This window comes from Falco naumanni, chromosome 7 (genome assembly GCF_017639655.2).
Source record: "Falco naumanni isolate bFalNau1 chromosome 7, bFalNau1.pat, whole genome shotgun sequence".
Taxonomy (NCBI): domain Eukaryota; kingdom Metazoa; phylum Chordata; class Aves; order Falconiformes; family Falconidae; genus Falco; species Falco naumanni.
Genome location: NC_054060.1, coordinates 10682558 through 10710074, shown reverse-complemented (window position 1 = coordinate 10710074; position 27517 = coordinate 10682558). Strand labels below are relative to the sequence as shown.

Here is a 27517-nt window from a genome sequence, read left to right as displayed (position 1 = left end):
AAGCCTGCACCAACACAGAGCAGCTCCCGGCTTCCTGCAGATACCGGAGAGATATTTTTAAGAAGAGGGAAGATAAGTGAGAGAGGAAAAAAAAAAAAAAAAAAAAAGTTACACAAGTGAAAGCTCTGCCCACATTCAAAAGCTGCAGAAATTGTGCTGGGTAACAAGGGTCTGAAATTCGGTGGTGCCAGTAGGCGTGTTTTCCGGTACAGAGATAACAGGTTTTAAACGGAGGGGAGAGGAAGAGGAAGGCAGAAGAGATCAGAAGACGAACAAAATGCCTTAGCAGGTTAAGCAAAATCTCGTGTTAGGAAGATTTATCCCACAGTTTTACAAACGGGCAAGGAATGCAGTGTGGGAACTCAAGGTGTTATTTCCTGGGGATATCCCCTCCAGATTTCTGAGCTGGACTTTGGCTAAAGCAAAACAAACTCAGTAGTGTTGCCAGCTCTTATGATCTTACTGCGAGTCTGACAACAGCTGTGGGTTTATTCTGAAAGCATCAGCTCCTAGATTCATGCGATAAAGAAAAGAAGAAAAGAAAAATAACTTTTTTTTTTCTTAAACCAACCCCTCAGCATTATGGCTACAGTGAAAAAGCCAGGAAACGCTACAATTTAGATGCTCTCATCTGTACGGCAAATTAAACTAAAATGATTTTTAACCTTATGTTATTTTTATTACTGTTATTATAACATTACACAGAAAATACTAGATGGGACAGACTGTGGCCTGGGATAAACAAGGAATGGCGTCTACTGGGCCAGGATACTGGAACTGCACAACACATCCATGGCAGGGGCAATTTAAATGAAGCCAGCAAATGCTCCTGTGAAAACCCAGCACGGTGCTTAATGCAGTCACCAGCGTCTAAACCCAAGACCTCTTTGGAATCTGAAAAAATAGAACTTCAATGCTATTTGCCGAAGTGTTTGGGTAATAGAGGCTTTGTATACATATGATCAACTTTGCACCCACAATCTTTAGTGAAATACAAAATGCTAGTGTACACAAACACTTTCTTGCTCCTCTTCATTTTTGTAACCATCAACATGCAATGTACATGAGACTCAGAAAACATGTGCAACTAGTACATGCTAGAATGGGTTAAAAAAAAATTGACCATTCATACATTTGAAAGACATTTAACAAACTCAGCATTCATACTTCAGGCGTTTCCAAGTATTCCAAATGCCCCAGAAAAGTAGGAAAAACCCCATAATGTTTCTTATATAAGAAAGTTTTATAGATTACACACTAATTTGAATAGTTTTGATGCTGAGGAAAAGAGTAAAAGTTCACCTGAAGAAAAAATGATGACTAACTTCTTATAGTGCCTCACACAAACATGAAATGCAGTGGGTTCGGACACTGGAATTCAGGATTGCATAACCTACCCTCCAATATCAGATCAAATACTTAATAATTGGATTCAAAATATTCAATGCTAATTTCTCAGTCCACTGATCAACACACTATACAGTAGGAAATCATACAAGAGAGAAAAGCCAGCTTGGTCCTTCAACAGTATCCTAAGGGAACGTGCCCAGTATTTCCTACCGCAAAGCCTGTGCACTCCTAAACCCAAGCATTTCTTAGTCTCCAACGTTAAGTATACCTGAAAATAAAAATACAGCTACCAACTGTCATCAACTATATTTCCCCAAAATTATGGGGTGCATTCCATAAGAATAACTGTCTGCTATTAAATGCACTTTTCTGTTTATTTTATTTTCATAGTTCTGTGTAACAAGATAACCTGCTCAGGATGTGGAGCTGCAGGTCTAACACAGAACATAATGTCAACTTGGAGTCTCATCAGTAAACGAAAGAAATTTAAGGTAAATCTATGAAATGCACTCAAGAGTGAAACCAGATGCCATCTGTTGCGTTTTAAACACAAAAGCACAGTCATGGAGACTACTTCATCAAGCAGTGTTTTCTTTACAGCTAAAAACAGCATCTCAGATCAGGAGGAGTGATACGGAAAGAAGACTTGTCTCTGCAGAACATCTCTGTGTGCTGCAAGCTAGCGTGACCACAGACTCTGTAACACAACCCGAAGATTAAGCCATTGCTTTGGCTGCCTCCGACACAGCAGTTTACAAAGTCTTCTTCTAAAATAACCTGTTCAAACTTCAATCCCCACCATGAACATCACTACTTCTAGCAAATCTGCTCCAGAGGCTAAATACGAGTATCCTAACTGAATATCCAGCTAACCCATGCCTGAGGCCAAAAACCAGGCAGTTCTGGGAAATCACTTTTCTGCAATTTCTAAATTTATCCTGAAACAGAACTGGTCTATCATAACCACTTATCAACCACACAAGCCTGTTCAGGGCTTACGGCCCCTGTAATTTTTGGGATCACCTCCGGATCAGGATTGCTAGGAGGAGGAATGATCTTCTTCTCATGTCTTAGTAAATCTTCTCAAATCCCTTCTAAATCTCTTCTTTCTCATCACAGGCCTGTTTACATGAGCATCGTTCTCCTAGGACCTCCAATTGCCAAGCAGGATAGCAGAGACAGTAAAAAGTTGTTTCTAGCAGAGACAGTAAAAAGTTTCTACTGTACAGAAAAAACCACTTCTCTCTGTTCTGTATTTAGAGGTAGATAACATATAAAAGAAAGGAGAGGAGGCAGCCAACAATTGAAAATACAAGTCTTCGTAGGGATGTGGAAACACACTAGGAAGTCAGCAAAAGCTGGAGTATGGAGTGGGTGAGCAGGTTGAAAGAGAGAAACACAAACTTCTGGTTTACACCTGGTTCCCCTGTCCCCCACTCCCAGACTGCTCCTCTGCTGTGGCCAGAAGAAACCCACAGCACCTCAGCATCCTTCTAATTGCAATGATCAATCAATTAAACAACAGTGTTTCAAAGGACAACCTTAAAGTTCAGCAACACACGGCCACAAAACCAGCCCCTGTTGGATCACTGCTTCTCCCATGCTTTTGTAGCTAAACAGCATCCTCTGAACACATGCGTCTCATCAGGTCCTCTTCACTGCCCTTCTAATGTTCTGAAACCCTCCTGAAACGTTAATCTTGTGCCAGCACTTACAGAGACCAAGTCAGCTGGTCTCTTCTGCCAGACCACTGCAAGCCATAACTTAAACCTATTGCCTGGCATCCTGAACAGCAATCAAAAAGGGTTGTTGCTTGTTTTGGGGTGGAAGAACAGAGGGAGAAACACCAGCATTACTTCAATAAACTCTTCAACTGCTGATTCTGCTTAGCCAGAAATAAAATATACATAGCATCGCCGGTCAGCGTGGTGGCAACCTTCTGTCCCCAGCTGTGTCCTCCTCCTGCTCCCAATAAATCTTGGGAGAATTTAAGTAACCAAGGGGAAACTCAGAGCCTTGCACACATAGTTTCAGCTTGTAGTAATGGCAAAGGTGCACCCAGGAAAGGGGGATTCAGCCTAAACATTCTCGGGGGTATAAGCACCTTGTTTACATACAGCTGCCATGATCTGGCACTGAAGTCATAGCAGTTGGCAATGTTTTCAGCCCTGGAAAATGAGTGATTTTGGAAAGCAATCTGTACCACAGATGGCTCTTTGCCTACATAAAGAATTAATTTAGTGGAACAACCTAACACCGAAAATCTGTGAAAAATGTCCATCTTTGATTATCATCCTGATATGGCAGGGCACTGTAAGAAATGCTTAGATTTAAGGCCACTCTTAAACTCTCTGCTGAATATGAACTGGACGTTTCTGAAATTAAACACATGCTTAAAGGACTTACTAAACTAGGGTGCAAAGGAATGAGGTATCAGCCAAATCCTCTTGCAGCTGTGGCTCAGAAATGCAGAGAAGTGTATTTGATTATAAAAGTAAAGTTACTGAAAAAGCTTCCTCATTTGAGAGGCACCACAGAGATTACAGCACAGACTTCAACAATTACATAAAATCTGAACAACAGCAAGTGATAATCATGGACTGCAAAATGTTCATAACACCCCTCTGTTACCAGTGAGTTATTTCTCATGTGTGTTAATTACATCAGTTTAATTTTGGACATACAGACTTGTACTGACTTACAGTTTCACATACTGAGCCACCTGGTTGTTACCAGGAGAACTGAAGGAAGAGCAATCCCAGAGCTGTGCTGAAGCGCTTTATAGCAATAAGCAAGCAGAGAAACCAGCAAAAGCAAAACTAGTATTACAGTAGAAAAAACTCAGGGACTATTACAAGTCTGAAATTGTTCTTTGCAGGGATGAGAAAAATGCAAGAGCTTTTTCTAGGCTTTACTTTTCTCTTATTCCCCTTTTTCAGCGGACATAAATCGCTCTCAGCTGTGAAGGAACTACAAGCATTTGGCTTCACAAACAAAAAAAACCCAATACTTTGGGGTCACTACGCAGAACTTTGTTCTGCAGAAATAAAATCAGTGTTTGTGTTTTACAAGACAACACTTTCAGCTTCTCTGAAATTCTGCACGCTCGCTATTTCTTGGAGCCATTTTCCTTGCCTGACTTACAGAGCACCGAAGAACATGGAGCTGGCAGGCAGATTATATTACTACACCGAACTGCATCTGAAAACATCAACTACTGCAAACTGCAGCTGTCCTTTTGCAGAGGCCAAGTTACTCACACGGAGCGTACTACCCGCCTGTTTAATAAACTGCTGCCTCTTCAGAGCCAGCCCTTCTCTAAGGAGCAGAGCAGCCCAGCTCTGCCAACGCCCTGCAGCCAGCACAGCCCACTTTAAATACAGGGAAGTAACAGGCTTCAACGGAGGACCCTTTGCTTTGGAATTCACTCCTACCAGACTCAGAAATTGCTGAAACTCAGAGAGGGCTATGCAACCTGCCTAGTTTCCAAGGCTTTTTCATGCAAGTGAAGATGATTTATTGAAACTGTATTTTAAATTTGTATTTTTAAAAACCCATCAAACTGTTAACCAAGCTGCTAGCAAGCAAACAAGAATGTTCCTAGAGAACGTCTTTTTTTCTTCCTCCCCTAAAAACCTCCTGCCCTTATGCACTATCCTATTCCATTTGCACCACAAAACTATGTTTACTGTGCAGTTTTAATATTGAAGATAAAACAAGCACCCTCAGGAATGATACACAACCAATGAACAAACACTGCTACCGGCATCCTGCTTTCCACCTTCAGCAACCTACGTGTGCTCTATTGCAGCTCCTCAGTTTAGTCTGGAAAGCTATAGCACACACACTTTTACTGCCAGAGGATGCAAAGAGCCAGCAAACAAGCTTGAGACTACAGAAAGGAATACTTCAAGGGCTGCAAAATTTAAATAGGAAGTGTCTTTCATTTTTTTTACATGAAGAACTGCAACAGCTGAAAAGGGAAAGCTCATCTGATAAGCAGAAACTCAAAATGTCACTAGTGTAATTAGTTTTTGAGAAAAATATTTACCCTGCAGCTGAATCAAGCTGCTTTGAAGCCAAATGCTAGCAAAACTGCAACAATGGAGAAGGTTTTGTGTCTGCTTTTTAATGATTGTATCCTAATTATACCAAAATTTCATCTCTTTCCAATGCCGGCTGGGAGAATCATTGTAAAATGCAGCGTCCTGCAAATTAGCAAGCAAGTGAACAATAAAATCCCCCCAAGGATAACACATCACAAAACATGCTGCATTCATTTATTTGGTAAAGTGCAGTTTAATTACTTGTAAAAATAATGACTCCTTTGTATGGGCTTTCACTAACATGCGTTGCTGCTCCGTATTTTGCTGAGTGGTACAAGTTGCGTGCCAAATTTGCGTGCATGGATTATACAGTGTGTGCATAAGCAGAGTGCAGAAAAGAGGTTGTATAGCATCCATTGTGTTTTGACAGCACATAAATGACATATACTTTCTTCATGGAAGTTGTCTGATTTTCTGTATTTTGAAACTCAGTATTTCTTCTCTCAATAGTATTTTTCAAGCCATCTCATTGCAGAAAAAGCTAAGCACAATTAAAATCTCTGCTGGGAAATCAGGATGTGCCTGTTTTGCAGCCGCCACTCTCCCATGTGGAAGGGCCATGGCAGTCCCTGTGTCACATGGTGCTGCCACTGCTCCAGCCAGCCCCAAGGTTCTAGCATGGTGCTTCACCATCATCCCACCCATTGAGAAAGGGGTCCAAGACTTCCAGCATCCACAGATTTCTGTTTGCAGGGCTTCATGGAGATAGCAGGGTTTGCAGAGCCACAGGATACATGGTACGGCTGTCAGATGTTTATACATTTTATTTCCACCCAGCAGTCCAAGAGGAAAACTAACCGTAATGAAACGTTTAAGGATGTACTAGGAAGAAAAGGAGCTGGGAACTTGATGGTAACGAGACTGAAGTTGCTAGTGTCTTATTTTCAAAAGATGAACTGTAAAGGTCATCAGAGAAATCCATTAGCTTACACCAGCAGCATCCATTAAAGGGAAAGGCACAGAGCAATGCCACGTAATACAAGTACTCTTCTTTTTTTCTTTCCCCTGAGCAAGAACTGCTATTCCAGAATTGGAACAGGTTGTGAAATGCTCCACCAAATACATGAATATCTGTTGTAATAGTTTTGTTTACTTTCCATTTCTTTTTAAATTACCAGCTCTACTCATATCCAGGTTGCAGTATTTGCTGCGAGCTCTATAATCAAATTTTGGCCAACTTAAGCTTTCTATAATAAAGTTTTGGCCAACTTAAGAGAGTTTACATACCATCAAGAAGCTTAACATGGTTAGTTTCACCTTGAAGAACTCTGCTGCAGTTATAGGATGAATTTGCACATTCCAGTTTTACAAGATAGCCTGCGAGAGAGTTGTGTTTTCACAGTATGACTGTTGAACTCAATGGAGAAACAAGTAACACTCATCATCTCTGCATTAATCCCAGCCAAGGGTGACAGAAGAAAAGGTTAGAATATAGCTCCTGTCCCACCCTGCACCTTCTCCTTCACCCTCACTTTGAATGTGGTTGGCTGAATTTAAAGATGAAAATTAAATGCAATCACTCCAGCAACACTGATCATGTTTTTTGCCTTCTAACACTCCACCCAACAGCTATAGAAAGCAGAATAATTTACAATTTGTAACTGAGAAATGTTGCGTGATAATGTGGATGACACAGCAGACTCCTAAACAAGACATTAGGTCATTTAACATAAACCCCAAGTATCTGACAATTCAATTCAGAAAAATAAAGTTAATAACAAAGCTTAAGAGAACCAGGCATCAGAATAACACACATGCAAACTAAATCTTTTCTCCTTTACAAATATCCCTCTTGGGACTTGTTTAAGCTTTTTGTCTTTATTAGCCTCAGCTTTTAAAGCTAGATCTCCAAACATTTGCTATTCAAAAATAACTTGCCAACTTCTGAAGGATTCCTTGTAAAACACTGCAGTAAATGCTCACGCCACTGGTTACTTGTTACAAGTTTGTAAGATCTGGCTGCTTCTCAATACCACTCAAAATAGAACTGTTTTCTCCTGTTAAATACTTGCATTAATTCTTACCTAATTTTTTTACCTATACTGTTAAGATACCTATTCTCTACAAGATGCTGCCTTAAAATGATCCATTATTTCATTTAACTAAAAAATTCCAAATTTATAAAGTAAGAATACAACAGACAACTACCACCACGAAGCCCACTAGCTCCCCTCTTTTGGGCAGCTGTGCTTGTTTTTGTATAAGGTTTGTCTTAATTAGTCAATATTACAGTGACTCACTTTGGGCTTTTAGAGACAGCTGGAAGCAGAACACTGTGTAACAGAACAGGAGAACGTAACAACGTTATTGCATTGCCCCTAAACCCTAAGGATCTGTCCCCATTGTTGCTAGCAACAAAGGTAAATGCAAAATTATATAAAAATTGCCTTTAAGGATAGAGTAACAGCTCTTGGACGCTATTCACTGATAGTGTACAGCAAAGGCTGGCATGATACAGAATAGAAAACTAGCAGAGGAACCATCAAATTATCCTTACTCTGTCAAAAGCTGGTGCAGCTTCTGGTAGCCCCTCTCCAAGGCCAAGCTCACAGGCGTTGCCCCCTCGTTGTTGTGGATGCTGAGAGCTCCTCTTCCACCCGGCTGCTGGAGCAGAAACCACGTCAGCCGCAGCAGACCCAGCCTCACCGCAAAATGCATCAGTGTTTCCCGAGGGATGTTCTCTGGGAAGAAAGAAGAACATAAAAGAAAGAAATGGAAATTTGTAGGCTGTGGGTTAGGTGAATGCCATCTCCCCACCTCCCAGCCACACCACACACAACGGCTGGCATGGCTTTTAGGCTGTCAGCTCCAAGGAACCTGCAGCACCTGGAAAAACACACTGGCTGCCAATATCCAGGAGCGACCAGTATTTTAAAGTGAGGGACATGCTACAGTGGGACTGGAAGTGCTCAGGACCTGTCGGGGTGAGACTGACCACAGAAGTCAATGTTAAAAAACCCCACCGTTTCATAAACAGCCACAGCAACCACCAAGTTTCACTACTTCCAAACAGAACCTGGCATGGTCAGGTGGGTTTTTCTAGACGTCCAAGCCTTCTCCTCACACAACCAGGACCAGGTTTTAGGAACAGACAAGCTCTGTTATTTAATGGGACGCTGAATTGACCTCAAGGCATGAAAAAAATCAATTAGATTTGAAGCACAAATCTAAAGCAGTTATAAAAGAGAACAGTTAAACCTCTCGTGTAGACAAAAAAAAAAAAAAAAAGTGAGCATTTTGCTTTCCTGGCTTGATTATGCCTCAGACCAGCTTTTTTTCAGCTTTATACAGTAGCTATACTCTATCATTCTGAGTAGCAGCATTTATAAACTAGCAATCTCCACTGCTGCTTTTTATGTTTAATAACCGTGACCTTCTAATTTGATAAAAGTCACTCTTGAGCCTAAGCTTTCATCTTAGGAAAATATTCCCCTACTCTAAAAGCTGCAGCCCTAGAACGATGCTCTGAAAAGCTTCAACCAGAAATGAGCTCCAGATGCACTGCTGAAATACAGCTATTTGCAGATCAAAGCCTGTTACTTCTCTATGAAGGACAAAAGCATTTGGGTTAAAAAAAACTGCAAGATATAAAAATTTGTTCTGTTAATTAACAAAGGATTTCAGTATTGACTGGCAGCAACAACAACAAAGCAGCACCAACTGGGTCTCGGTAAACCATGCCAATGAGCACACTTGGTATAATACCTTTAATATCATACCAATGATTTATTGTGCTATGAATTTGGTTGCCAGCCAAACCTACAGAGCAGGTTTAAAAAGGCATAATGACTTTAGGATTTAATTAAGTATTTTTTCCTCAAGAAGCATGCCCCAAGAGAAGTCACTTTTTTAGAGTGCTGTTGTTTTTCTTGCTTACTTGCTTTCTTAAGGGACATCATTTAGACTTCCAGCTAAAAACAAAGCAAAAACGGGCAGTTCTGCCCTGCCTGACACAATTTTCCCCAACTTTTTGGATCAATTCCTGAAGAATTAATCTGTATTCAAGAACCAAAAACTTTCTGGCACCGTCTCTCTTCTGAATGACTCCAAATTAGGTCTCTGGGCTACAAACCAATCCTTCCCCCCTAACCTCCTCCTGATTACCGTAAAGCAAAACCATGCTGTCCTGAATACATGAGCATGTCTGAATGGAGGTTCCAGCTGATCAGAGAAAAAGGGAATAGCTGAGCTCACTCAGAGACAAATGTTCAGCCTGTGGGAGAGTAATGACAAGGGTTTTGGTATTAAATGCTATAGCGTGTTACAATTTAGAAATAACACAACGAGGTAGTTAATCAATTGTTGTCAGCCTTGGATTTAAAGAAAAATGAAAAATAACACACTGTATAGCCAGACATAAAGGAAAGGCTACTGATGAGGTTGCAAAATGAGGAAGTGTGGATACAGGTAGGACTTACCCAGAGTGAAAGCAGATGCCCAAGGTTTCACTCAAAGAACTTGTACTTATACAAAGCTCCTACATTACCTGTACACTGGTGGAGTCAGCTGGCATAATTAAAGTGGTGCCACTCTTCCTCTTACTGAGAGGTACAAAGCACAGAAGCACTTCTGTCAGAGCAAATGACTGCTGCCCGAACAAGGAATGTGTTGCACTGGTCTGACCACATCTGTTCTAGCATGGGATCTCCTGTTCTAGCTGCTTTATTGAAAGGGAAAATCATCTTCCTAACTAAAACAGACAGCCTTACATCAAAACTGAGCAGCACAGACCTGCAAAGCATAAGCATGGTTCCCTAGACCAAATTGTTTCCTCCTCCTTCAGCTGAGAAGTCTTACAGTGAGGTAGAAGCATCTTCTGCTCACCAACTCACGGTTCACCAATAAACACACATACCAATTGCAAGTTCTGCAAGATGCAAGCAAATACTCATCCTGTCCCTGATCCAACTGGGCATCCCTCTCTGTTTCACACGTCCATATGTGAAATGCCCCCTCCCACTTGTCCCAAATGCCCGTCTGATGTAATCTGCTCATATGACTGTAACTTCAGAAAATCTCACCTTTTTCCCATTCATTTAAAACAATCTACTGTATCAGCAAATTAGTGGACACAGTAGTTCCAGCATGTGAATGGATGTGTCTACAAATGCTACTGAACTAAATGTGGCCCTGCCCCAATGCTTTTGAGCAACGACGACGTGCACAGATTTGTACAAGAAGACATGGCATGTTGCCATCTGGAGCATATTAAGCATACAAGATCACTATCCAGGCCCATTTGGAAGGCTCTGCCTAACATATAAACTGGCAAGAGGCCATTCTAACAGATGGGCACAGATGATGGCAGCAAAGAGACAAAGTACTGTACATACAACAACTGCAAGGGCTCCAGGCAGTGGCTTTAGAAGGTTTTGGAGTGTGCAAAACTTGCACGGCTACAGTTAAAAAGGCGTGTGCCATCTGTGGGCTGGATTAACTATTAATATGTAATGAAAAATACATCTGTTTGTATACGGTGTTGCTCAGAACGAGGCAAGAGCTGATCTGCATCAAGTACGGGGGTGTTGCTGGATGGAGAGGGGGAGTAAGACAGACAGATCCCTCCAGCGTTCCTATCTTTGAAGGGATGAAACTTGTAGCATAAAATGTGGGAAATTCAGTCAATGATTTCAAGGTCTTGTCATGGTGCAAAATGCATGTCCCAGGCATGGAAGAATAACAAAACCTTTAACATGCAATAGCCAGAGCTCCCTCTCCTACCACATGTCAAGCATGAGATATGCATCTCAAAATGTCTATCCTTTGAATGTCCACAAAAAACTTATTGTAACTTAGGCAATTGTGGAAATACAAGACGCACGGTACTGGAAAGGCCAAGGTTGTTTTGTTCCTCTCTTGTTCCCTAGTAATAGGCAAGAGTTGAAACATATGATTATTGTTCCATAATGCCAAGGCACTCTAATCCAGCTGGCAGAACATAAGACTTCAGACATATTATTTTTATGTTTTTGGTTCAGTTTTTTTTTTTGTAGCTATGACACATGAACAGACAGTTTATCTGGGTAACTAGGGACAAAATTTCCACAGAACACTTTCAAATGTACTTTGCTAATGGGAAAGGTTTAAGGTGCTATTAGCACAAAACAAACATTAAAAAAAAAAAGTTTGGGTACGACACAGCTGAGAACACACAAACTATTCTCTAAGTAAAAAACTTGCATTTCAATCCTGATTAAATAACAGAAGGAAAAAAAACTGTTCCTTTTTAAAAATCACTCTTTATATAGAGTAACCCACACCTAACCCAAAACTAACAGGTTATCCTTCTTGCCCTGAGACACCTCATCAAGGAACAGCCAGCCATGGACTGGATGTCATCTCTTACTAGTCTTCCTGTGATGGTGACCTTCAGTTAGTTCTCACCCAAAATCACATATACTTGGCAATTTTGAAATCTACCATCAAATGTTGGCCACATCAAATGTGGCCACAAAATCTTGTTTTCTGGTGGAAATGTTCTCATTGTTCAGATCAATCCTTGAGAAATAAGGGGAGCAAAAAACAGAAACAAGCTATCACCTAACACTGAGTTCCTAGAGGAATGCTCCAGCAGGCAACAGCACTGAAAAAAAAGGTCAAGGCAAATATGATGTATTTGGAGTTATGAGTTCAGTTAATAAAAAGATGTGTGAGTAATTCTTTAGTCTTATAAACAAGACATTTTTCAGAGCACACCAAAGGATCTTCATGTCCCCATTCCCACTATTATCAAAGGGAACAGAAACTTTCTCATGCCAATGATTTCTCAGCCACAGACTGAGTGGTACATTTTGAGTACTGAGCAGCACGTTTCAGACACTGCCTGAACAAGAATTATTTTCTGCTTTCCATTTTCCACTGCAGACAACATTAAATTTAGGTATGGAAAAGATTTTTTTACATCTTATCAAGGACTACAGCTGAATAGACCACTTTGTGCTGAAAGCACAGAAAAGATCATACCAATTTATCCCATACAGTCCTTTATCAGAGGGCAGAGAAGGTGAGCAGCAGACTGGAAAGGGTATGAAACCCAACAAAAAGAATACCTGTTACTATTACACTGAAAGGGTTCAATGAGAAACTATAAAAAGAGTGCAGCACATGAACAGATAAAAGCTTTATGTCTGAAAAAACATCATCAGCTGCACATCTTTAACATCTCCCCATAAGGAAAAAAATGTTAGCTCCCAATAATCAAATTTCCTTCTCTTTCTAGGGGTTTTGCTTTTTTTCTTTAAAATAAGGCACTTTTTGGTTACTTTCTTCCTTCAGACATCCTCCCTTTTTGTTAAAAAAATCCGTATTAGTGATGTCTAATCACAGTAACACTCACGTTGCGCTGTACACTGAAATCTTACTGGTTTTGTATGCGAAGTTATTAAACCTATAACTGAAATCCATGCAGAGTATTTCAAACCAGGGCAAAGTACTTCCCTCTCTACCCACCTCCTGCCTGGTGAGCTCAGGGAATTTCATTTCTCAAGCAGTACTTACTGCACCAGGATGTTTATTCCACAGCATTTCTGGGAAGCTGTACATATTCAAGATGTCAGTAACTGGGGTCCTAAAGTTAAAGAGCTGTTAAGTGTTTTATCTAATGAGATGGCCTCCTGCTTATCCACAGGTAATCCTGGCTGACTATATCCCAGCACATCAAAGCAATTGCTTCTCCTTAGGCTGCCAGGGGAATGGCTCCATATCGTGGCTGATCACAGCAACACTCTGCCAACATTAACCAGCTCCTGGAAACACCATCTCAGAAAGCTCACACATCTGACACTGTAACCATAAAGTCTGGGTTTCACTGCTTACTCTTAATGAGCAAAATGAAAAGCCTGTTTCCTCAAAGGTTTTGTCAGATTATTACCTAAATTATATTTTGAAGTTTATCTGTTTACTACTAACAGTTAACTCAAGGATTACCTCTCCAAGTTTTTCATACCTGAGCCTTGGATCCTCCCTTTTTTTTTTTTTTTTTCTGATCCCCCCCACCCCCGCAATACAAGCAAGCCATAATTATTACTCATGCCTCCAAATATTCTGTTCTGGTTTTCTAGTTAGCTTATTTTCTCTTCAGTCACTTAAAATAGAAAAACACAGTTCTGTAATTACATTGCATACATCCTCAGAATACATATTAAATTTTGATTCCTAAAGTGTAACAATCTGTTCCATTTAAGCAGATGCCTTTAAATGCCACTGAGAACAGTAAATAACCCTACTTTTGACAGCAGTAACGATGTTCTTTAAAAAGGTACAGTGCACTTGTAATAATTAAGATAGACATGATTATACAGCACCTGAAAGTAATGCTGTGTTTGGAATACCACAGTAAGAAGAGTAATCCTTAATTATGGATGCCACTTGAGTTCATACAGATAGAGAGATAATTAAGCACAAGTACCAGGAATCCCTACTGCAGAGGGACAGCGGATGGCTGTGGGGAGACCAGAGTCCTCAGGACACAACTGCCCCAGAACAGAAACGATGAGGACTGCAGCTGTGCAGGGAGGAGGTCAGGCCACACTTGCCCAGGGGGTTTCAAACACACTCATTACCAGCAATGCAAATCCTTCCCTACACACACGTGCACCTGCCCTGCCCCTGCAACACAAGGACGTGCTGCTGCACTGGCTGAGCAGCACCGTGGCACCATGCACAATGCTCCTTCCTCCATCTCCTTCGGCCTTGGCACATGCCAGGTGTTCTTTTGCTATCCAGTTCATCTAATCAAATGGTTAAGTATCTTCTGTCTGCCTCAGCAAGAGAGGATGGAGCACAAAGACATCTGGAGTCAGGTATCTTAGGATGCCCCCATCCCCAGTTCTGCTACCGTGACACCAAGCGGGGTCTGGAAGATACTTTACTCTCCCGAAGTCCCATTACCTGGGACCTATGTAAAATACTTTGTATCTGCAGGTAAATAGATAGTTAATGCAAGTCTTTCTGGGGTCCTTTTCTCTAAGCTAAGGATGAAAAGCTAAGACTTGTTCTCTGAGGTCTTCTAGAAATAGCAAGTAGAAGGCTGCACCTCAACTGTCCTACACAGCAGGTAGGTTCAGGGAGAATGAGAAAAGTAAAAGTGATGGAGACTGGGAGGCAACTTAGAAGTCAGATGCACAACATCCTAAGAGCAAACCAGACAACAAAAATATGCTCACCATTACTGTAAAAAGGACCAAAACACCACAGCTCCCTTCTTTTCTGCTTTCCAGTCAGCTCCATGGGTGTTGGTCAGCTGTGCTCCTTCTCCACAGGAATATAATATTGATCAAAACACCCTGAAGCCTAAGTATACCTTTTGAGAGTAGCTGTCATGAGGAAAAGCTTGAGAGAATAGCTTTTATAAATATATTAAAGGGGAAAATATTCCATAAAGTAATTGTTACCTAGACACCTTACTAAAGTCAAATCAGGATCAAATCAGAAGGGCAAAGAATTAGAAATAAGAAATTTGAGCAAGAATATCACCTTTCCACAGGAAAGCAAGCAGGAAAGCTTTAAGACAAGACCACTGACAAATGGTTTACAAGAGAGGATTCTGTTTTCTGAACTTGCTTTTCCCATCAGGGATTCATGATGTCCGGGCACTGCTCTTCATCACCTGAGCATGACTGTCAGTGGTAAGACCAGGCTGGGTACCATGCTCCACACCACTGGCTGCTAAACAAAAAGCTTGTAATTAAAGCCTCAATCCTACAAAAACATAGCCTGGTGTTAAATTTGGCACAAAGAGTTCATTCAAAGCCTCCTGAGGTCCAAACAAATCTATCTTTTTCAAAGCGTTTTGGGGGAAGAACTAAGGACTTGTGATCACAAACATATTTAGTCTTTTACACTGTATCAGAGTAATAGAAAACAGTAAATACTTGGTTTTGAGCAATGTTAACCAAATACCTACAATAATGTTACTGTAAGGATTAGATTAACCAATGCTGCTCAGTGCATTTAAGTTTGGAACAGTTTCTTCTTAAGCAATAAAACCTTTTGCTGTTCAAGTAGAATAAAAAGAAAAGAATGAGAATACTGCAAATGAATGTAGTGGGGTTTCGAAAATACCTTGATGAAAATAAAGGAAAAAAAATGTTCATTTTAGTTTCAATTTGTTCTAATGAAAACGATGTCTAAAGAGATAACAGAGGAATAAATGTAAAGACAACCTAGTGTGTAGGAGATTGAGATTACCAGGATTACTGAAGCCAAATAAACTTCTCGTCAAATAGCAACAGCTAACATCAATAGGTTACATAGAAATAAATAAAAAGGCACTAAAAATGTTCACAAATGTCCTCCAGTAGTTTTAAATAATTTTGAAGGTATTTCTAATCTGCAACTGAAAAGAATGCTCTTAATTTGGCTATAGGACCGTACCACGCATTTAATCTTGAGCAACGGCAAACTCTTAAAAGATTGAAGACCTTGGTTTGGTAACAGAACATAAGCACACAGATGAATCTTACCTAGCTTTGTCCACAGTAATCATGCATACTTATTTACTTAAAAGGCAAATCTACTAATGCGTTATAAAACATGGGGGTGCGAAATGCTGCAATAACTTAAGGAGTAACAATGGATGAATGCAAACCACTGAAGATCTTATTATGGATGCAACCACCAGCCTGCTGGAACTCACGAGCACACGGGGTGTTACACACCAGCTCCTCCTCGGTGGGATGGACCTTAACCTCCCACTTTGCACTGCACTGACACAAAAGATTGGTTTAGCAGCCTCAGCAGATGGAGCTGGGTGTTACTTTTAGCTGTTTCTCTGCCATCTAGGGTGTGCAATGAACTCCCTGCCCTCTGCTCAAAGACTGGTCAGGATTGGGTGCAGCTAAAAGCAAGAAGCAGCTTGCATGTGGAGACATCTCCTCCTCAAGAATCAGCACAGCATCATGCTTGATGGTGGATCTCCCCAGCCGCTGCTTGCAGAAAGGCCATTACTTACTAACTGTTTTTGTAAAAACCCGACTCCTACTTCAGTCCTTTGAAAAATCAACTTTTAAATGTGTTTGACAGAAACAGCCATCTCTGAACAGCAACTCCCCACCAAGCTGCAGCACTCGGGGAGCTGGCTGAGGCTCCCAGCTCACTCCTGCGTTCAGAGGTTTTGCTAAACAGCAGCGTTTTGTTTCCAACCCACAAGAGCCCATAGAGACATGCCAGCTTAGAGGCAGTGTTAAAAATCTTTCAAGAAGGGATCTGACATTTTCTTTTGTTCTCATTTCTATAGTATTTTCTCCTTCAAGAAGGTTATTTGAAGTATCTGGTGCTGACATTTAGCAAAATGTGAAATATGAATTGGAATAGCTGTTCATAGGTAGTGACACAGTGCAGGACAGGGTGTCCCACTGGAGGGGCACTGGCCAGAATATGTCTAATTGTTCCAGTGCTCCCACAGTTTCAATCTTTGTTGAGCTTCTCTCTCTCACACACACACACAAATTAACTTACTAGGGGTGCTATATTTTACCACAAAGGTTTTTATAATCTACTACTCCATCATAAATAAGAAACACCTCTTCCATCTCACTCTAGCAAAACAGAGTTTTGTGACCAAAAGGATGCTTACACATGCAAAACTTTCCTGCCACAATCACAAAAATTCCCTACGTATAATTATCTCACTGCAAAAAAATTACCATATAAATCTAGCTCTAGCAAAAAAGCTGATCAGAAGATGAACGACAGGCCAAGACATCAATAAACTACCCTTCTCAGTTATTTATGAAAGGACTCACTGCACAGAATATATTTTATAGCACAATATTCTTGGATGAAAGTTGCATTTAAAGCCACTATATTTATTCACTTTTGTCTACAAAAACCTCACCACAAGATGCCAGAAAACTCAGCACTATAGAGCTCCCTCTTCTCACTGTGGATGCAATGGATGCTCTACAGGTCCATTAGCATTCAGAGCCCCACAGGATCAGGGCTTCCAGGCACACAAGTGCATGCTGAGCAAATCAATGTAAATCTTATGGCCTGGTTTCCCTAAGTGCTGATTTTCCAAAGAACAATCAAAGTCAAAAAGAGAAACTGGATCTCAGCCTTCCTGCAAAACCAGCAACAATTCAGAGCTTCAATCAAAGTTTTCATTAACTTCAGATCATTTTGATTGTATTTTTATCACAACTTCTTTAAATGCAGAAACAAACATCAGTGTCTTCCACACAGAGGAAAAAAAACACCCAAGTGTTTATCTCCTTGTAAACATAGAACAGCATCTGAATTTCTACCCAGAAACAATTAAAAACAATCAAGTCTTTTAATGTCTGCTAACACTGCTTGATCTGCCTGTCCATGTATTCACGTTTACAAAAGCAGTTAGCAAGTTGGTGAAAAACAAAGCAGGAAGATTTCCTGCAGAAAACCCTGTGGCAGCAAGCAGAACTGAGCCTGCTGCGCCAAGCAAGCCACATCCCATTCCTATTCAAGTGTTTTTGCCACTGCATCCTACAAAAGATAAGAAATGTGGCTGTGAGGCAGCTGTAAAGTGAAACTATTTGCCAAAATACCCTGAAAATTTACAGCAAGGATTTGTACACACTGGAACTAGCTCCCAGTCCCTCAATATGCTTCCTTAAAGTCCCTTGTGACCAAAAAAAAACCCCAAACCACAACCCACAACAAAAACCACCCAAACAAACCGAAAAAACCCAGAACTCAAGGACAAAGACATGCTAACAGCACCCCTAACACCTTGGCACTTCTGCCTCAGCAGTCACCAGAGACTTTGGGCCAGCCTTGGGGTTTATTTATAAACTCTCAGTAGCCCTTGCTGCTGTAGTTCAGGGTCAGGCTTCCCCACCTTTGCCTTCTCATACTTGCAAATCTGTCCAGGCTTTTCTTGGGGAATGCTTGTGTTCACCCAGACAGTGTGCAACCAGGAATACGACACAAATCTTCAGGGTCAGTATCCAAAGTTCTCCAAGAAAAATCAGATTTCTTTTACACATCACAGTTGCTTTGCACGTGTTCTATAAAACCAACATTTACCAAAAGTGCCAAACTTGTGGCACAAGGATATTATTTCCAGGAGCATCAAACTTTCTACACACAGGTTTCTTTCAGGAAATCTCAGAAGCATGATGCTGACACAGATACCATCGCATACATACGAAAATCCCCACCTTCTGGGTATATGTTAAAATATTGACTGTTTACAACAGCTTGTGCTATTTCATAAGAGAAAGACAAAGACAAAGCATCAGTGCCTTATGTATTTTAAGGTGGCTGAAGTACAAAGCATAGGATGCAGATGTAATAGGGGCACAGTGGTGCACATCACATCCCAACTCCAGGCACAGAGACCAACACACCTTTTGAAAGGCACATGGGTTCCCAAAGAAAGGAACACCCTCTCCCAGGCTTTTTACCTTTCTCCCAACCCACAAGTCTCACGTGCGCCCTAGAGATCCTCACCGGTCAGGGACTGGTCCGCTCCCAGCACGTTCCATTCTGCTGGCAGTTTCAGGTGTCGAAATGCCAAAGCCACTTTCTCATCCAAAAAGTCCACGTCGGCAGCAGGTGGTCTTGACCGGTCCAAGAACCGGGTGAAATTTAGTGCCTGCTGGTTGCCAGCGCAGGTGGCCAGAAACTGGGCAGCATCGTAGGCTTCATCCTGGACAAACTGGAAACTCTCTTCTGCCACAACCAGAACAGGATGACCTTCTCTAGAAGCACAAAGTGCTACCTTCACTGTCTCACAGCAGTCATGGCCTGCAAAATAAAACCAAGGGAAATGGTAAAAAAAAAACTATTGCATGCACTGAAGAAACACAGCTGAGCATCTCCTTTGACACATTAAATGAGGTAAGAGCAAGTTACTGAGGGTGACAACTCCAAACACCATCTTGGGAATGTATAGGTATCATCAGAGATCAGTATTTCCTATGGACTTAAAAAGGAAAAAATGTGTAACTTTTCTCTGTCACAATATAAACCAAGAAATAGAAGCCACCCTTATCTGACCAGGCTATTTTTGATCAGCTACAAGTAAACTCAAAAGCATTAAGTTAAATCAAGTGAAGATTTTGCTAACATACCAAAAGCCAGATTATATGGTCAGACTTTCCTTTTCCAGCTCCACAGGACTCCAGTAACTCACCAGAAACTAGAATCCGAGTACTGCAAAACTACATACTCCAAATGCTGTCACAACACTTGGCTTGTACTGAAAACACCACAATTTCACCTAAAACAGAGACCTCAATGGCTACGAGAGCACGACCTGCCCAGGCATGCTCTGTGCGAGCCGTCAGACCCCATGCTCACCCCTGCACCTGCCCTTTCTTTTTATATGGGTTCACATTACAAAACAAAACCTAAGCTGCTTCTGCTAAATAAAAACATGGAAATGGCCACTTTCTATATTTACAAAACAAGCAGGTTGGAAGTTTGAAAACTTTTAAGTTTATTTATTTATTTAGGGCAGGAGAAACAGGAGAAGATGCTCTGGCATGGCAACAATTTCATTGATTCAAACTAAAAAAAAAATAAACAAACCCCACAACACCTTTTTGCAATTTTAAAAGGAAAAATAAACTATGTGTCCAACACAACCAGCACTTTTAATTGTCAGACATGCTCCTTCAATAATAAGGTTTGTGTTTCAAGTTCACTATGCAGCACAGTTTCTTGTTCCAGTCTCAGACTGACGTCATGGCTGTTTTTGCCAGAACAGCACGGACCCTGCACTAATTACTGGAAAAGCTTCTTTTTGCCCATGACCTCAGCATACTACTACATTCATGAAACCCTGCTTAATTAAATACAAAATGACGATTTATTTTTAAAGGCTTGAAAATTCAATTTAAGCCCCTATTTGTGGTCAGTGGGAAAGTTTCCTTCTTGTGTTGGAGCCCTTTGCTGTTGATTTCCCTGACAAAAGGAAAAATATGTCCCTAATCTTCATGGTCTTTCAGCCAACCTTCCAAATCTGTTCTGCGGCTTTTGGCATCTGTACAGGTTTTGTCTGCTGAAAGAGGCTATCCTGAAGTTAATTGAAAGGTCAAAACTGCTATTAGGACACTGTGGGTAGCACCAAAATTGTCACAGACAAGGCTGTGTGGCTTCCTAAGGAGAGCAAATGCAGTTGGAAAGGTATCAAAGACAAGTGTAGAAGGAGAGGAAAACACACATGGGTGTTGCTGCAACAGCTCAATACAACTGGGAGGCTATGAAGCCGAAAGGTAAGAAAACTTCATTCCTTCCAGCACTGGGCATCTATTAGCAAGAGGATGCTGTGAAAGCTGAAGGAACAGATTTACTAGTACTGATGTTATGGAAAAGAATAAGGGTAGGAAGACCTACTTCTACTGTTCTTGAAAATACTGCACGTGCATTCTAAAACATCACCAGTCAATAGGATGGGCAGAGAACTCAGCAGCCCTTATGAAGCCCATTCACAAACTCCACTCATCCTCACAGCAAAAGGCTCAAATGTTCAAGGGAGAAGTGGGGGGGTGGTACAACTTTGGGCGAACTTGACTTTAATGAAGTTCAGAACTGTATATCCCTCCCGCTCCACCTTCTCACTTTGCTGATCTTCCTAAGGACATCAGAATAAGGAGCAGGTAAAATTTCTTAATTTTGTTTATAGCCTCCACAAAAGCAGTGACTTATATGCAGGCTGCAAAGAAGGCCATGCTATCCTACGGGACCTGACTCAAGTGCTGTGAACTTGGCTCTCCCTAATGCAAAGCAGTGGAAGTTTGCTAGAATGCAGTTTAAAAAAAAAAAAAAAAAAAAAAAAAAAGAATCATATTAAAAGACTCCTTAATAGCATGAGAAAAGCTAAACTTTTCATTATTTTTTTTAAACTCTTTTCTGTCTATTCCCATAAGAATCCCATCTGCAAAATAACCTAGAATACGGCTACTCTGCCAGAAAGCCAGCGGACTTTCAGGAATGAAGCAGAAGGCAAACACTGCCCTTGAGCAGCTACAGAGAAACACTCTGGGACAGTCACTTACTTGTCATAATGCCAAACAACTCTTCTGTGGGACAGCAAAAGCTCCTCCATCATGACAATTAGAAAACCTCAGTCAAGACACACGGTCTCCTTAAACCGGTACACTGTGGATCTACACAGTTCCCTTGGATGGAGTGTATGCCCCAAAATCAAGCAAATCTACAGGAATGTTCAATGCAACACAAGGGGAAGTGACAAAAAGGCCATGTCCTGATCTGCAGCCAGCAATGGTTCTCTTGAAAGTCCCCCAGATATCTAATACAGCTTTGAAAGGGAGGTGACAGAGCTGATGATCCATTTTCATCTAAAAGGATCAAACAAGCATTGTGCTAAACCCTGGGGAACGTTCTTCAAAAGGGCAACCACTCACATTGCTTTGATGTTCTCCTTCCTTACATCTGAGGAGATGTCAGACTCGGGGGGTAAGAGTCTGGGACAGGTTCTGACTTCTGGCAATAGTTCAAACAGAAGACGAGCCAGTAAGTAACAAGTGTGGCCAATACTAAAAACATTGCTCAAGAGGTCTCTGCCTCCCTGCTTTGAATCCACTACAGGAATGATATAAACAAATATGTCCCCAATACGTGAACCTTCTGAAGGATCCGTTGGTGGGGCAATGCTTCTCTCCACATCAAAGACCGTTGCTTCCTTTGCCTAGACCAGTATCTGAACTTCAACAGCCCTTTTTCCCAGAGCATTAGCAGAAGTTTTCTGTTTTCTGGCTCTCTCAGAAGGTAAGTGGTTATCATCTGTAAAACTAGCCCAAATCTGTTTCCATGAGGTTAAGTAACTTGCTCAAAATCACAAAGAGCTCCAAGCAGTGCCAGAACAGACCCTATTCCTCCTGATCATCTCTTTTCTGCTCTGGTTGGTAGACAGCAGGGCTTTCTCCTAACATGGAATAAGCATAAAGTCATGCATTTTGCAAGCATCAGGGTGTTCAACTATAGACTGCTTAACTCCCTCATACACCTTCCCCATATGTGGAAAAGAAAAATGTCTGACTCATTAAAAAGGTGAAAAAAACACACCTGGGTGTGTCAGGAAAAGTGATGAGCCTATTTATAGCCTATTCATAAAGGTGTGCATTTTGCTGAAAACACACGTAACTGAATAAATCACACAGATGCACACACCCACAGAAGGAAAGAGAGAGCTGCGTATTTTACGTGATCAGGTTCGCAGCGCTGCCCAGCACCCCTCCTGATGGCCTTCAGTCTGCTCCAGAAATCAGGCCCTTGGGCCGAAAGAGCAATCAGAAGCAGATGATGAAATACCCAACATCGCCACACTGGTATCATTCAGAACTATTAGTTCAAATTTTAACTCTTCTGACAAACATGACAGTGTTCCTACCTTGCTGCTGTCTCAGACTGCACAGAATAACTTCATGTGTATGGCTACGCTCCTCTTTTTAATTTTTTTTTTTTGCCACAGTACAAAATAGGTCATTTATATGATAGCTTAACTGTAATAAACATCAAATAACCCACCCCTTAATTCTTCCTGCATTGCATTTTAGCCCATTTCTCCTTCTGCTCCTCAGTTACATTACATTTAGCTTGGAAACTATTTACTACTTGGAGCTCTTTTTTGAAGTGCCAGCATATTGCATGAAAAATACAGAAATTAAAAAACTATTTCAGTCTATACAGAGATGGGTGCAGCGACCGCTTCTGTTGCAATAAAGCAAATTCCTGATCTTCATGTAAAACCACACTTTAAAAATTATTTTAAAGGAGACAACAACTCCTGAACCAAAGAATTCTTTCCTGGACCACCTAATAAAGCTTGCTTTGGGGAAGACACAAGAACAAAAAATAACAACATGGGATTCTGGTCTCTGTACTTATCCTCAAAGAGGTAACGTGCATCAGTATGATAGCACTGCCTCCTCTACACGATAATGATGCAAAACAATAAAGAGGCGAAAAGGTGGAGATTTCTGAGCTGGAAGTCATTAGCAGACTTAACGTGTCTGATAGAAGGAATCAGTTTATTCGTTAATACAATTACATTTCATTATTCGGAAATCTTAAATAGTCTGTGATTGACTTGCAAACATATGTACGATGTTCACTGAGGTGAATAGCACCCAGTTTGACAAATTATGAGCAACTTTGTCTTGTCGGGAACTGGAGAGTCCTAGTCCAGCTAATAACTCATAGTTGCCATGATGCCATTTTCTACAGCATGGGCAAGACGTGCAGCCTTAGGCCTGTCCATCAAATTGGTACCTGCACCTTTGATCTGAGGTGTGCTTAAAAGGGCAGCAGCAAAACTCTTCAGACTTTTTCTCATTAAACAAGACACACATGGAGACAAAACACCCCTAAACAGAGTTTTAATAAAACATGATTTCATTTCCTGCTGCTCTAAAAGTAGAAATCCTGTCCAAACCTCCTATTTTCAGAATTCACATTTGAGCTATTAAACAATGGGCCTCCAGCCTGGGCAGCTATTTAAAGCCCTCCTGGAAGCACATGTTTGGGTTTGCCTGGTAGGTGACCGAGGACTCCAGTGCTAATTGCATACTCTGAGTTAGCATGGTGGAGCTGGGTTGAAAGAGGTCTTACAAAGAAATTTAAGCAGGACAAGAAAGCCAGGCAACAAATGTGGTGAATCTCATGGAGTATCCTGGATTTACATCCAAGAGATGTTGCCATCTGGTGGGTGACTTGTCAAGAGGGAAACCAAAGGATCTCCTGGGGCCATCTGAAAAGTGTTTCTTTTCTGCTTCAGAAACCCCAAATTCTGGTTCTGAAAATCAGAGCCCATATCTGAAGTGCATTTGTGTGATTTACACAGTTACTGCATTCACTCTTGCAACACAGGAAACCTTATGAAATACATAGGCACAGTACCAGCAATAAACTGGAGCCTTTGTTTTTCCTTTTAAACCCTCAACTATTAATACGGAGAGTGCAGAAAGATATTTTTTCAAGTCCCTTTATACTGTAGATGCCCTAAAAATCTATAGAAGTGTAAGACCCTACACATTACATCTTAAATAATCTCAATACAGATTCAATCAGTTTTTCCTGTGACTGATGTCATCTAGAACTGGCATCATTTCCTTTTAATTACACTGCCTAGAGCAATTAAGTACACCAAAGAGGATGGACTGCAAAAAAACCTCCTTGGCTACACTTTTTTATTCTATTTTAGGGGGTTTTTTTGTTTCATAATTAAGAGTATTTTCAAATCCACAAATGGTATTGCCAAGTGGTCATTTGTTATGCAACTTGTTTACCCTTTTGGTCTACCAGTAAAAAGATTGTAATGCATGAAATATATTTTCTATTAAATTTTCTACGAAAAGTTGTTTCTTAGGGGAAAACATAGCCTGCAGTAGAAGAGGATAAAGTATGAACATATGTAAAGGATTTCACAGTAAAAGAAGAGTTTGAAATACAGATATTTCCAAGCTAATTGAAATTAATTTTAGTCTGTCCTTTTAACTAGCAGGAAGAAAGTAATTAAAACCCCTCCCCACCCCCCCCCCCAAAAAAAAAAAACCAACACCTGAGAACTACAGAATTAGGAACAAATTAAAGACTGAACCTGCTTCTCCACCTCAACTTAAGCATGGAGACAAAGCTCCCAGTGAGTCAAGGCATTTGGAATAAATGGGAGTGTTTCAGCCCTGTGGAAACTGCTGGCAACCAGCTACCAGGAGTCAGTCTCTCAGGCTGTTTTTCTGCCTCTAATTTTGCTCCTCCTCCTCTCTGAAACCCATACAAGAATCCTGCACTTTCTGAGACCAACCAACAAGAGAATAGTGGTTTACGTATTACAAAGCAAAGGCTCAGAGTGATACAACAATACACACAAAAGCAACTACATCTCACAAAATGTCCTTACTCAATTGTTTCAGTAACTTGGCTCACAGACAGGGTATTTCTCACCCTTAGCTTGATTAGGAGCTGCTGCAGCTCTGGATTTACAGTACTGGACCATCTTTCCCTGTTTGAAATTTCATTCCAAATCTCCTCCGCTGAGCTCTTTGACTTTCCCGCATGTTATGTACCAGCCTTTAAATGCAAAGCAAAATTTGTGCCAAATAATACAGCCATTATCATGATGGCACACAAACTTGCACAAGATGCACCGCACAAATACTCGAGCTCCCAGCACACCAGCTTGATTTGTTAGCTTTCCCCTGCAAGAAAGTTCTCCCAAATCTGCCCAAGAGCTTCCCAGCGCTGAGAAGTCTCCACTGCCCACAGCAGGCTGTGGTTAAGGCTTTTGACTCGTGGACAGAGATGATGTTGTTCCTTCTTTTGTTGCTTTGTTTGCTTGATCATGATTTGAGGCTTTTTATTATTAGCTGGGTTTTCTTCCAGTGGGGGGGAGGGGGAAGCTGCTCTAACAGCAGAGGCAGGCAATGAGGCTGCTGCCTTGCAATGAAGTTTCACTTCCCTGCTTTAACACAGATCACCTACACTACTACCACATGCTATCTGCTTGGCCATTCAATGTCTCCGTTATCCTCCCTACACTGCAGAGATGTTGGGAAGAAAAAAATGCATATTAAAGATTATAACAGTATCAGTTACTACAGTAATAAGGACTTGCTGAAAAGCTCAGTTTATGACCCAACACCAAGTAGGATAAGCATCCATGACATAAGTGGACACATTCAATCCCAACAGTCCAATTTCAGCAGCAACAGCCACAGAGCTGATACCGTCTCTCTGCATCCCTCCCTGCTCGGACCTTTGCTATTTTTTTAATACTCAAACCTCAGCGACCAAGCTTTTGCAACTAAAAACATCCAGACTCGAGCAATATCCAGTGCCATTACATCTCTGCCTGCCATGCTGACAGACCTTAATGTGCTGTCTGATGAGGCAGCATTCGAAATTCCTCTGCAAAACTGCAGAGAGCCTCTGGTACCAAGGAAAACTTCTTCAACTAGGGAGTATTTGATCCAGATCATTCAAAAATTGAAGCATTTAACAATGACAATAAAGCAACAGCTAAATAAGTTTTTGGTAGCTTTTCAGTAAGGCAAACAGCTTAGCTGGACAGTGTAACCTGGTTTGTATTTGGGCTGGCAAAAGAGCTACTGGAAGCACACAAAAAATCACCTGCTGCCTAGTTCTTGGACCTCAGCAGCTTATTTTGATACTTCAAGTTTTGACCGATCAGCTTAGATGAGAATCTGTTTCTTACAAGGGGAAATTATTTCCCTTAAATTAACATAATCAACAGAGGGGCAGGATAACTACCCCATCCCATCCTTCAAAGCAAGTGCAGAAATACAGGTAAATATTTTGTCCTTTGAGTGACTGCTGAATCTACATTTAGCCACATCTTCAGGTAAAAAAAGCTGTTCCCATAAATTAACAATCAGAAGTCCTTTCTTTTATTTTGTACAGAAATAAAAGCTTACATTTGAACAATACTGTTAACTATATATATTCAGTGTTTAAGACTGATGATAAAGGCAGCATAAGAAAGAGGCAGATTGCTTTAGTAATTATATAAAATGCATCAGTCATTTGACTCTGCAGTTGTAAGCTTTTATTTAGGTAAAGTCTTTCAGGATACACAGAATTTTCACACACAATGAGAATTTAGGAGGTATTCTGACAGTTTATATTTCCATTCCATTTTCTTTAGTTTCTCACCTATGAAAAATTAAACCACCTTATGGTAAGACTTTTTTTTCATGTGATTTCCTTTGAAAGCTTTGCTAAAATATTCTACTTAATTTTGGCAGCAAATGTAATCAAATAATTTCTCTTTGGTTTTTTATGCCTCCATACATCACCAAAACTACTGACACAATCAAGAAAAAAAAAATTTAAAATCTGGCTTTCTTTTTACATTAGCTTTAATAGACTTGTGGTTGCCCCTTTCATCCCAACCCCTGATGAAGTCTCCAGGGGACCACAGGAAACTCTGAGAACTTGGGATGAGGGTAAGAGAAGAGCCTGCAAGCCCAGAAAGGAAGAAGTGGAGGTTCAAGGCAGGCAGGCAGAGAGGCTCAGTATGCTTGAGTGCATCAGCCCTTCCTCCATCCACCCGAGTCATCTCCAAGGAGAAGCTGTGCTCCCAGGGATGTACAACA

At 40.9% G+C, this 27517-nt stretch overlaps 1 protein-coding gene across 12 annotated transcripts in view; it reads right to left on the bottom strand.

Annotated features, from left to right (window-relative positions):
• AKAP13 (A-kinase anchoring protein 13) overlaps positions 1 to 27517 on the bottom strand; it is a 203428-nt gene that overhangs the window by 111299 nt on the left and 64612 nt on the right. For all 12 annotated transcript variants that reach the window (XM_040600086.1, XM_040600088.1, XM_040600089.1 and 9 more), the window contains exons 5-6: positions 18888 to 19184; positions 7954 to 8137 (exon numbers count right to left, since the gene is read on the bottom strand). In XM_040600086.1, the coding sequence (XP_040456020.1) occupies positions 7954 to 8137; positions 18888 to 19184 (481 nt within the window). The remainder of the gene's footprint in view (positions 1 to 7953; positions 8138 to 18887; positions 19185 to 27517) is intronic.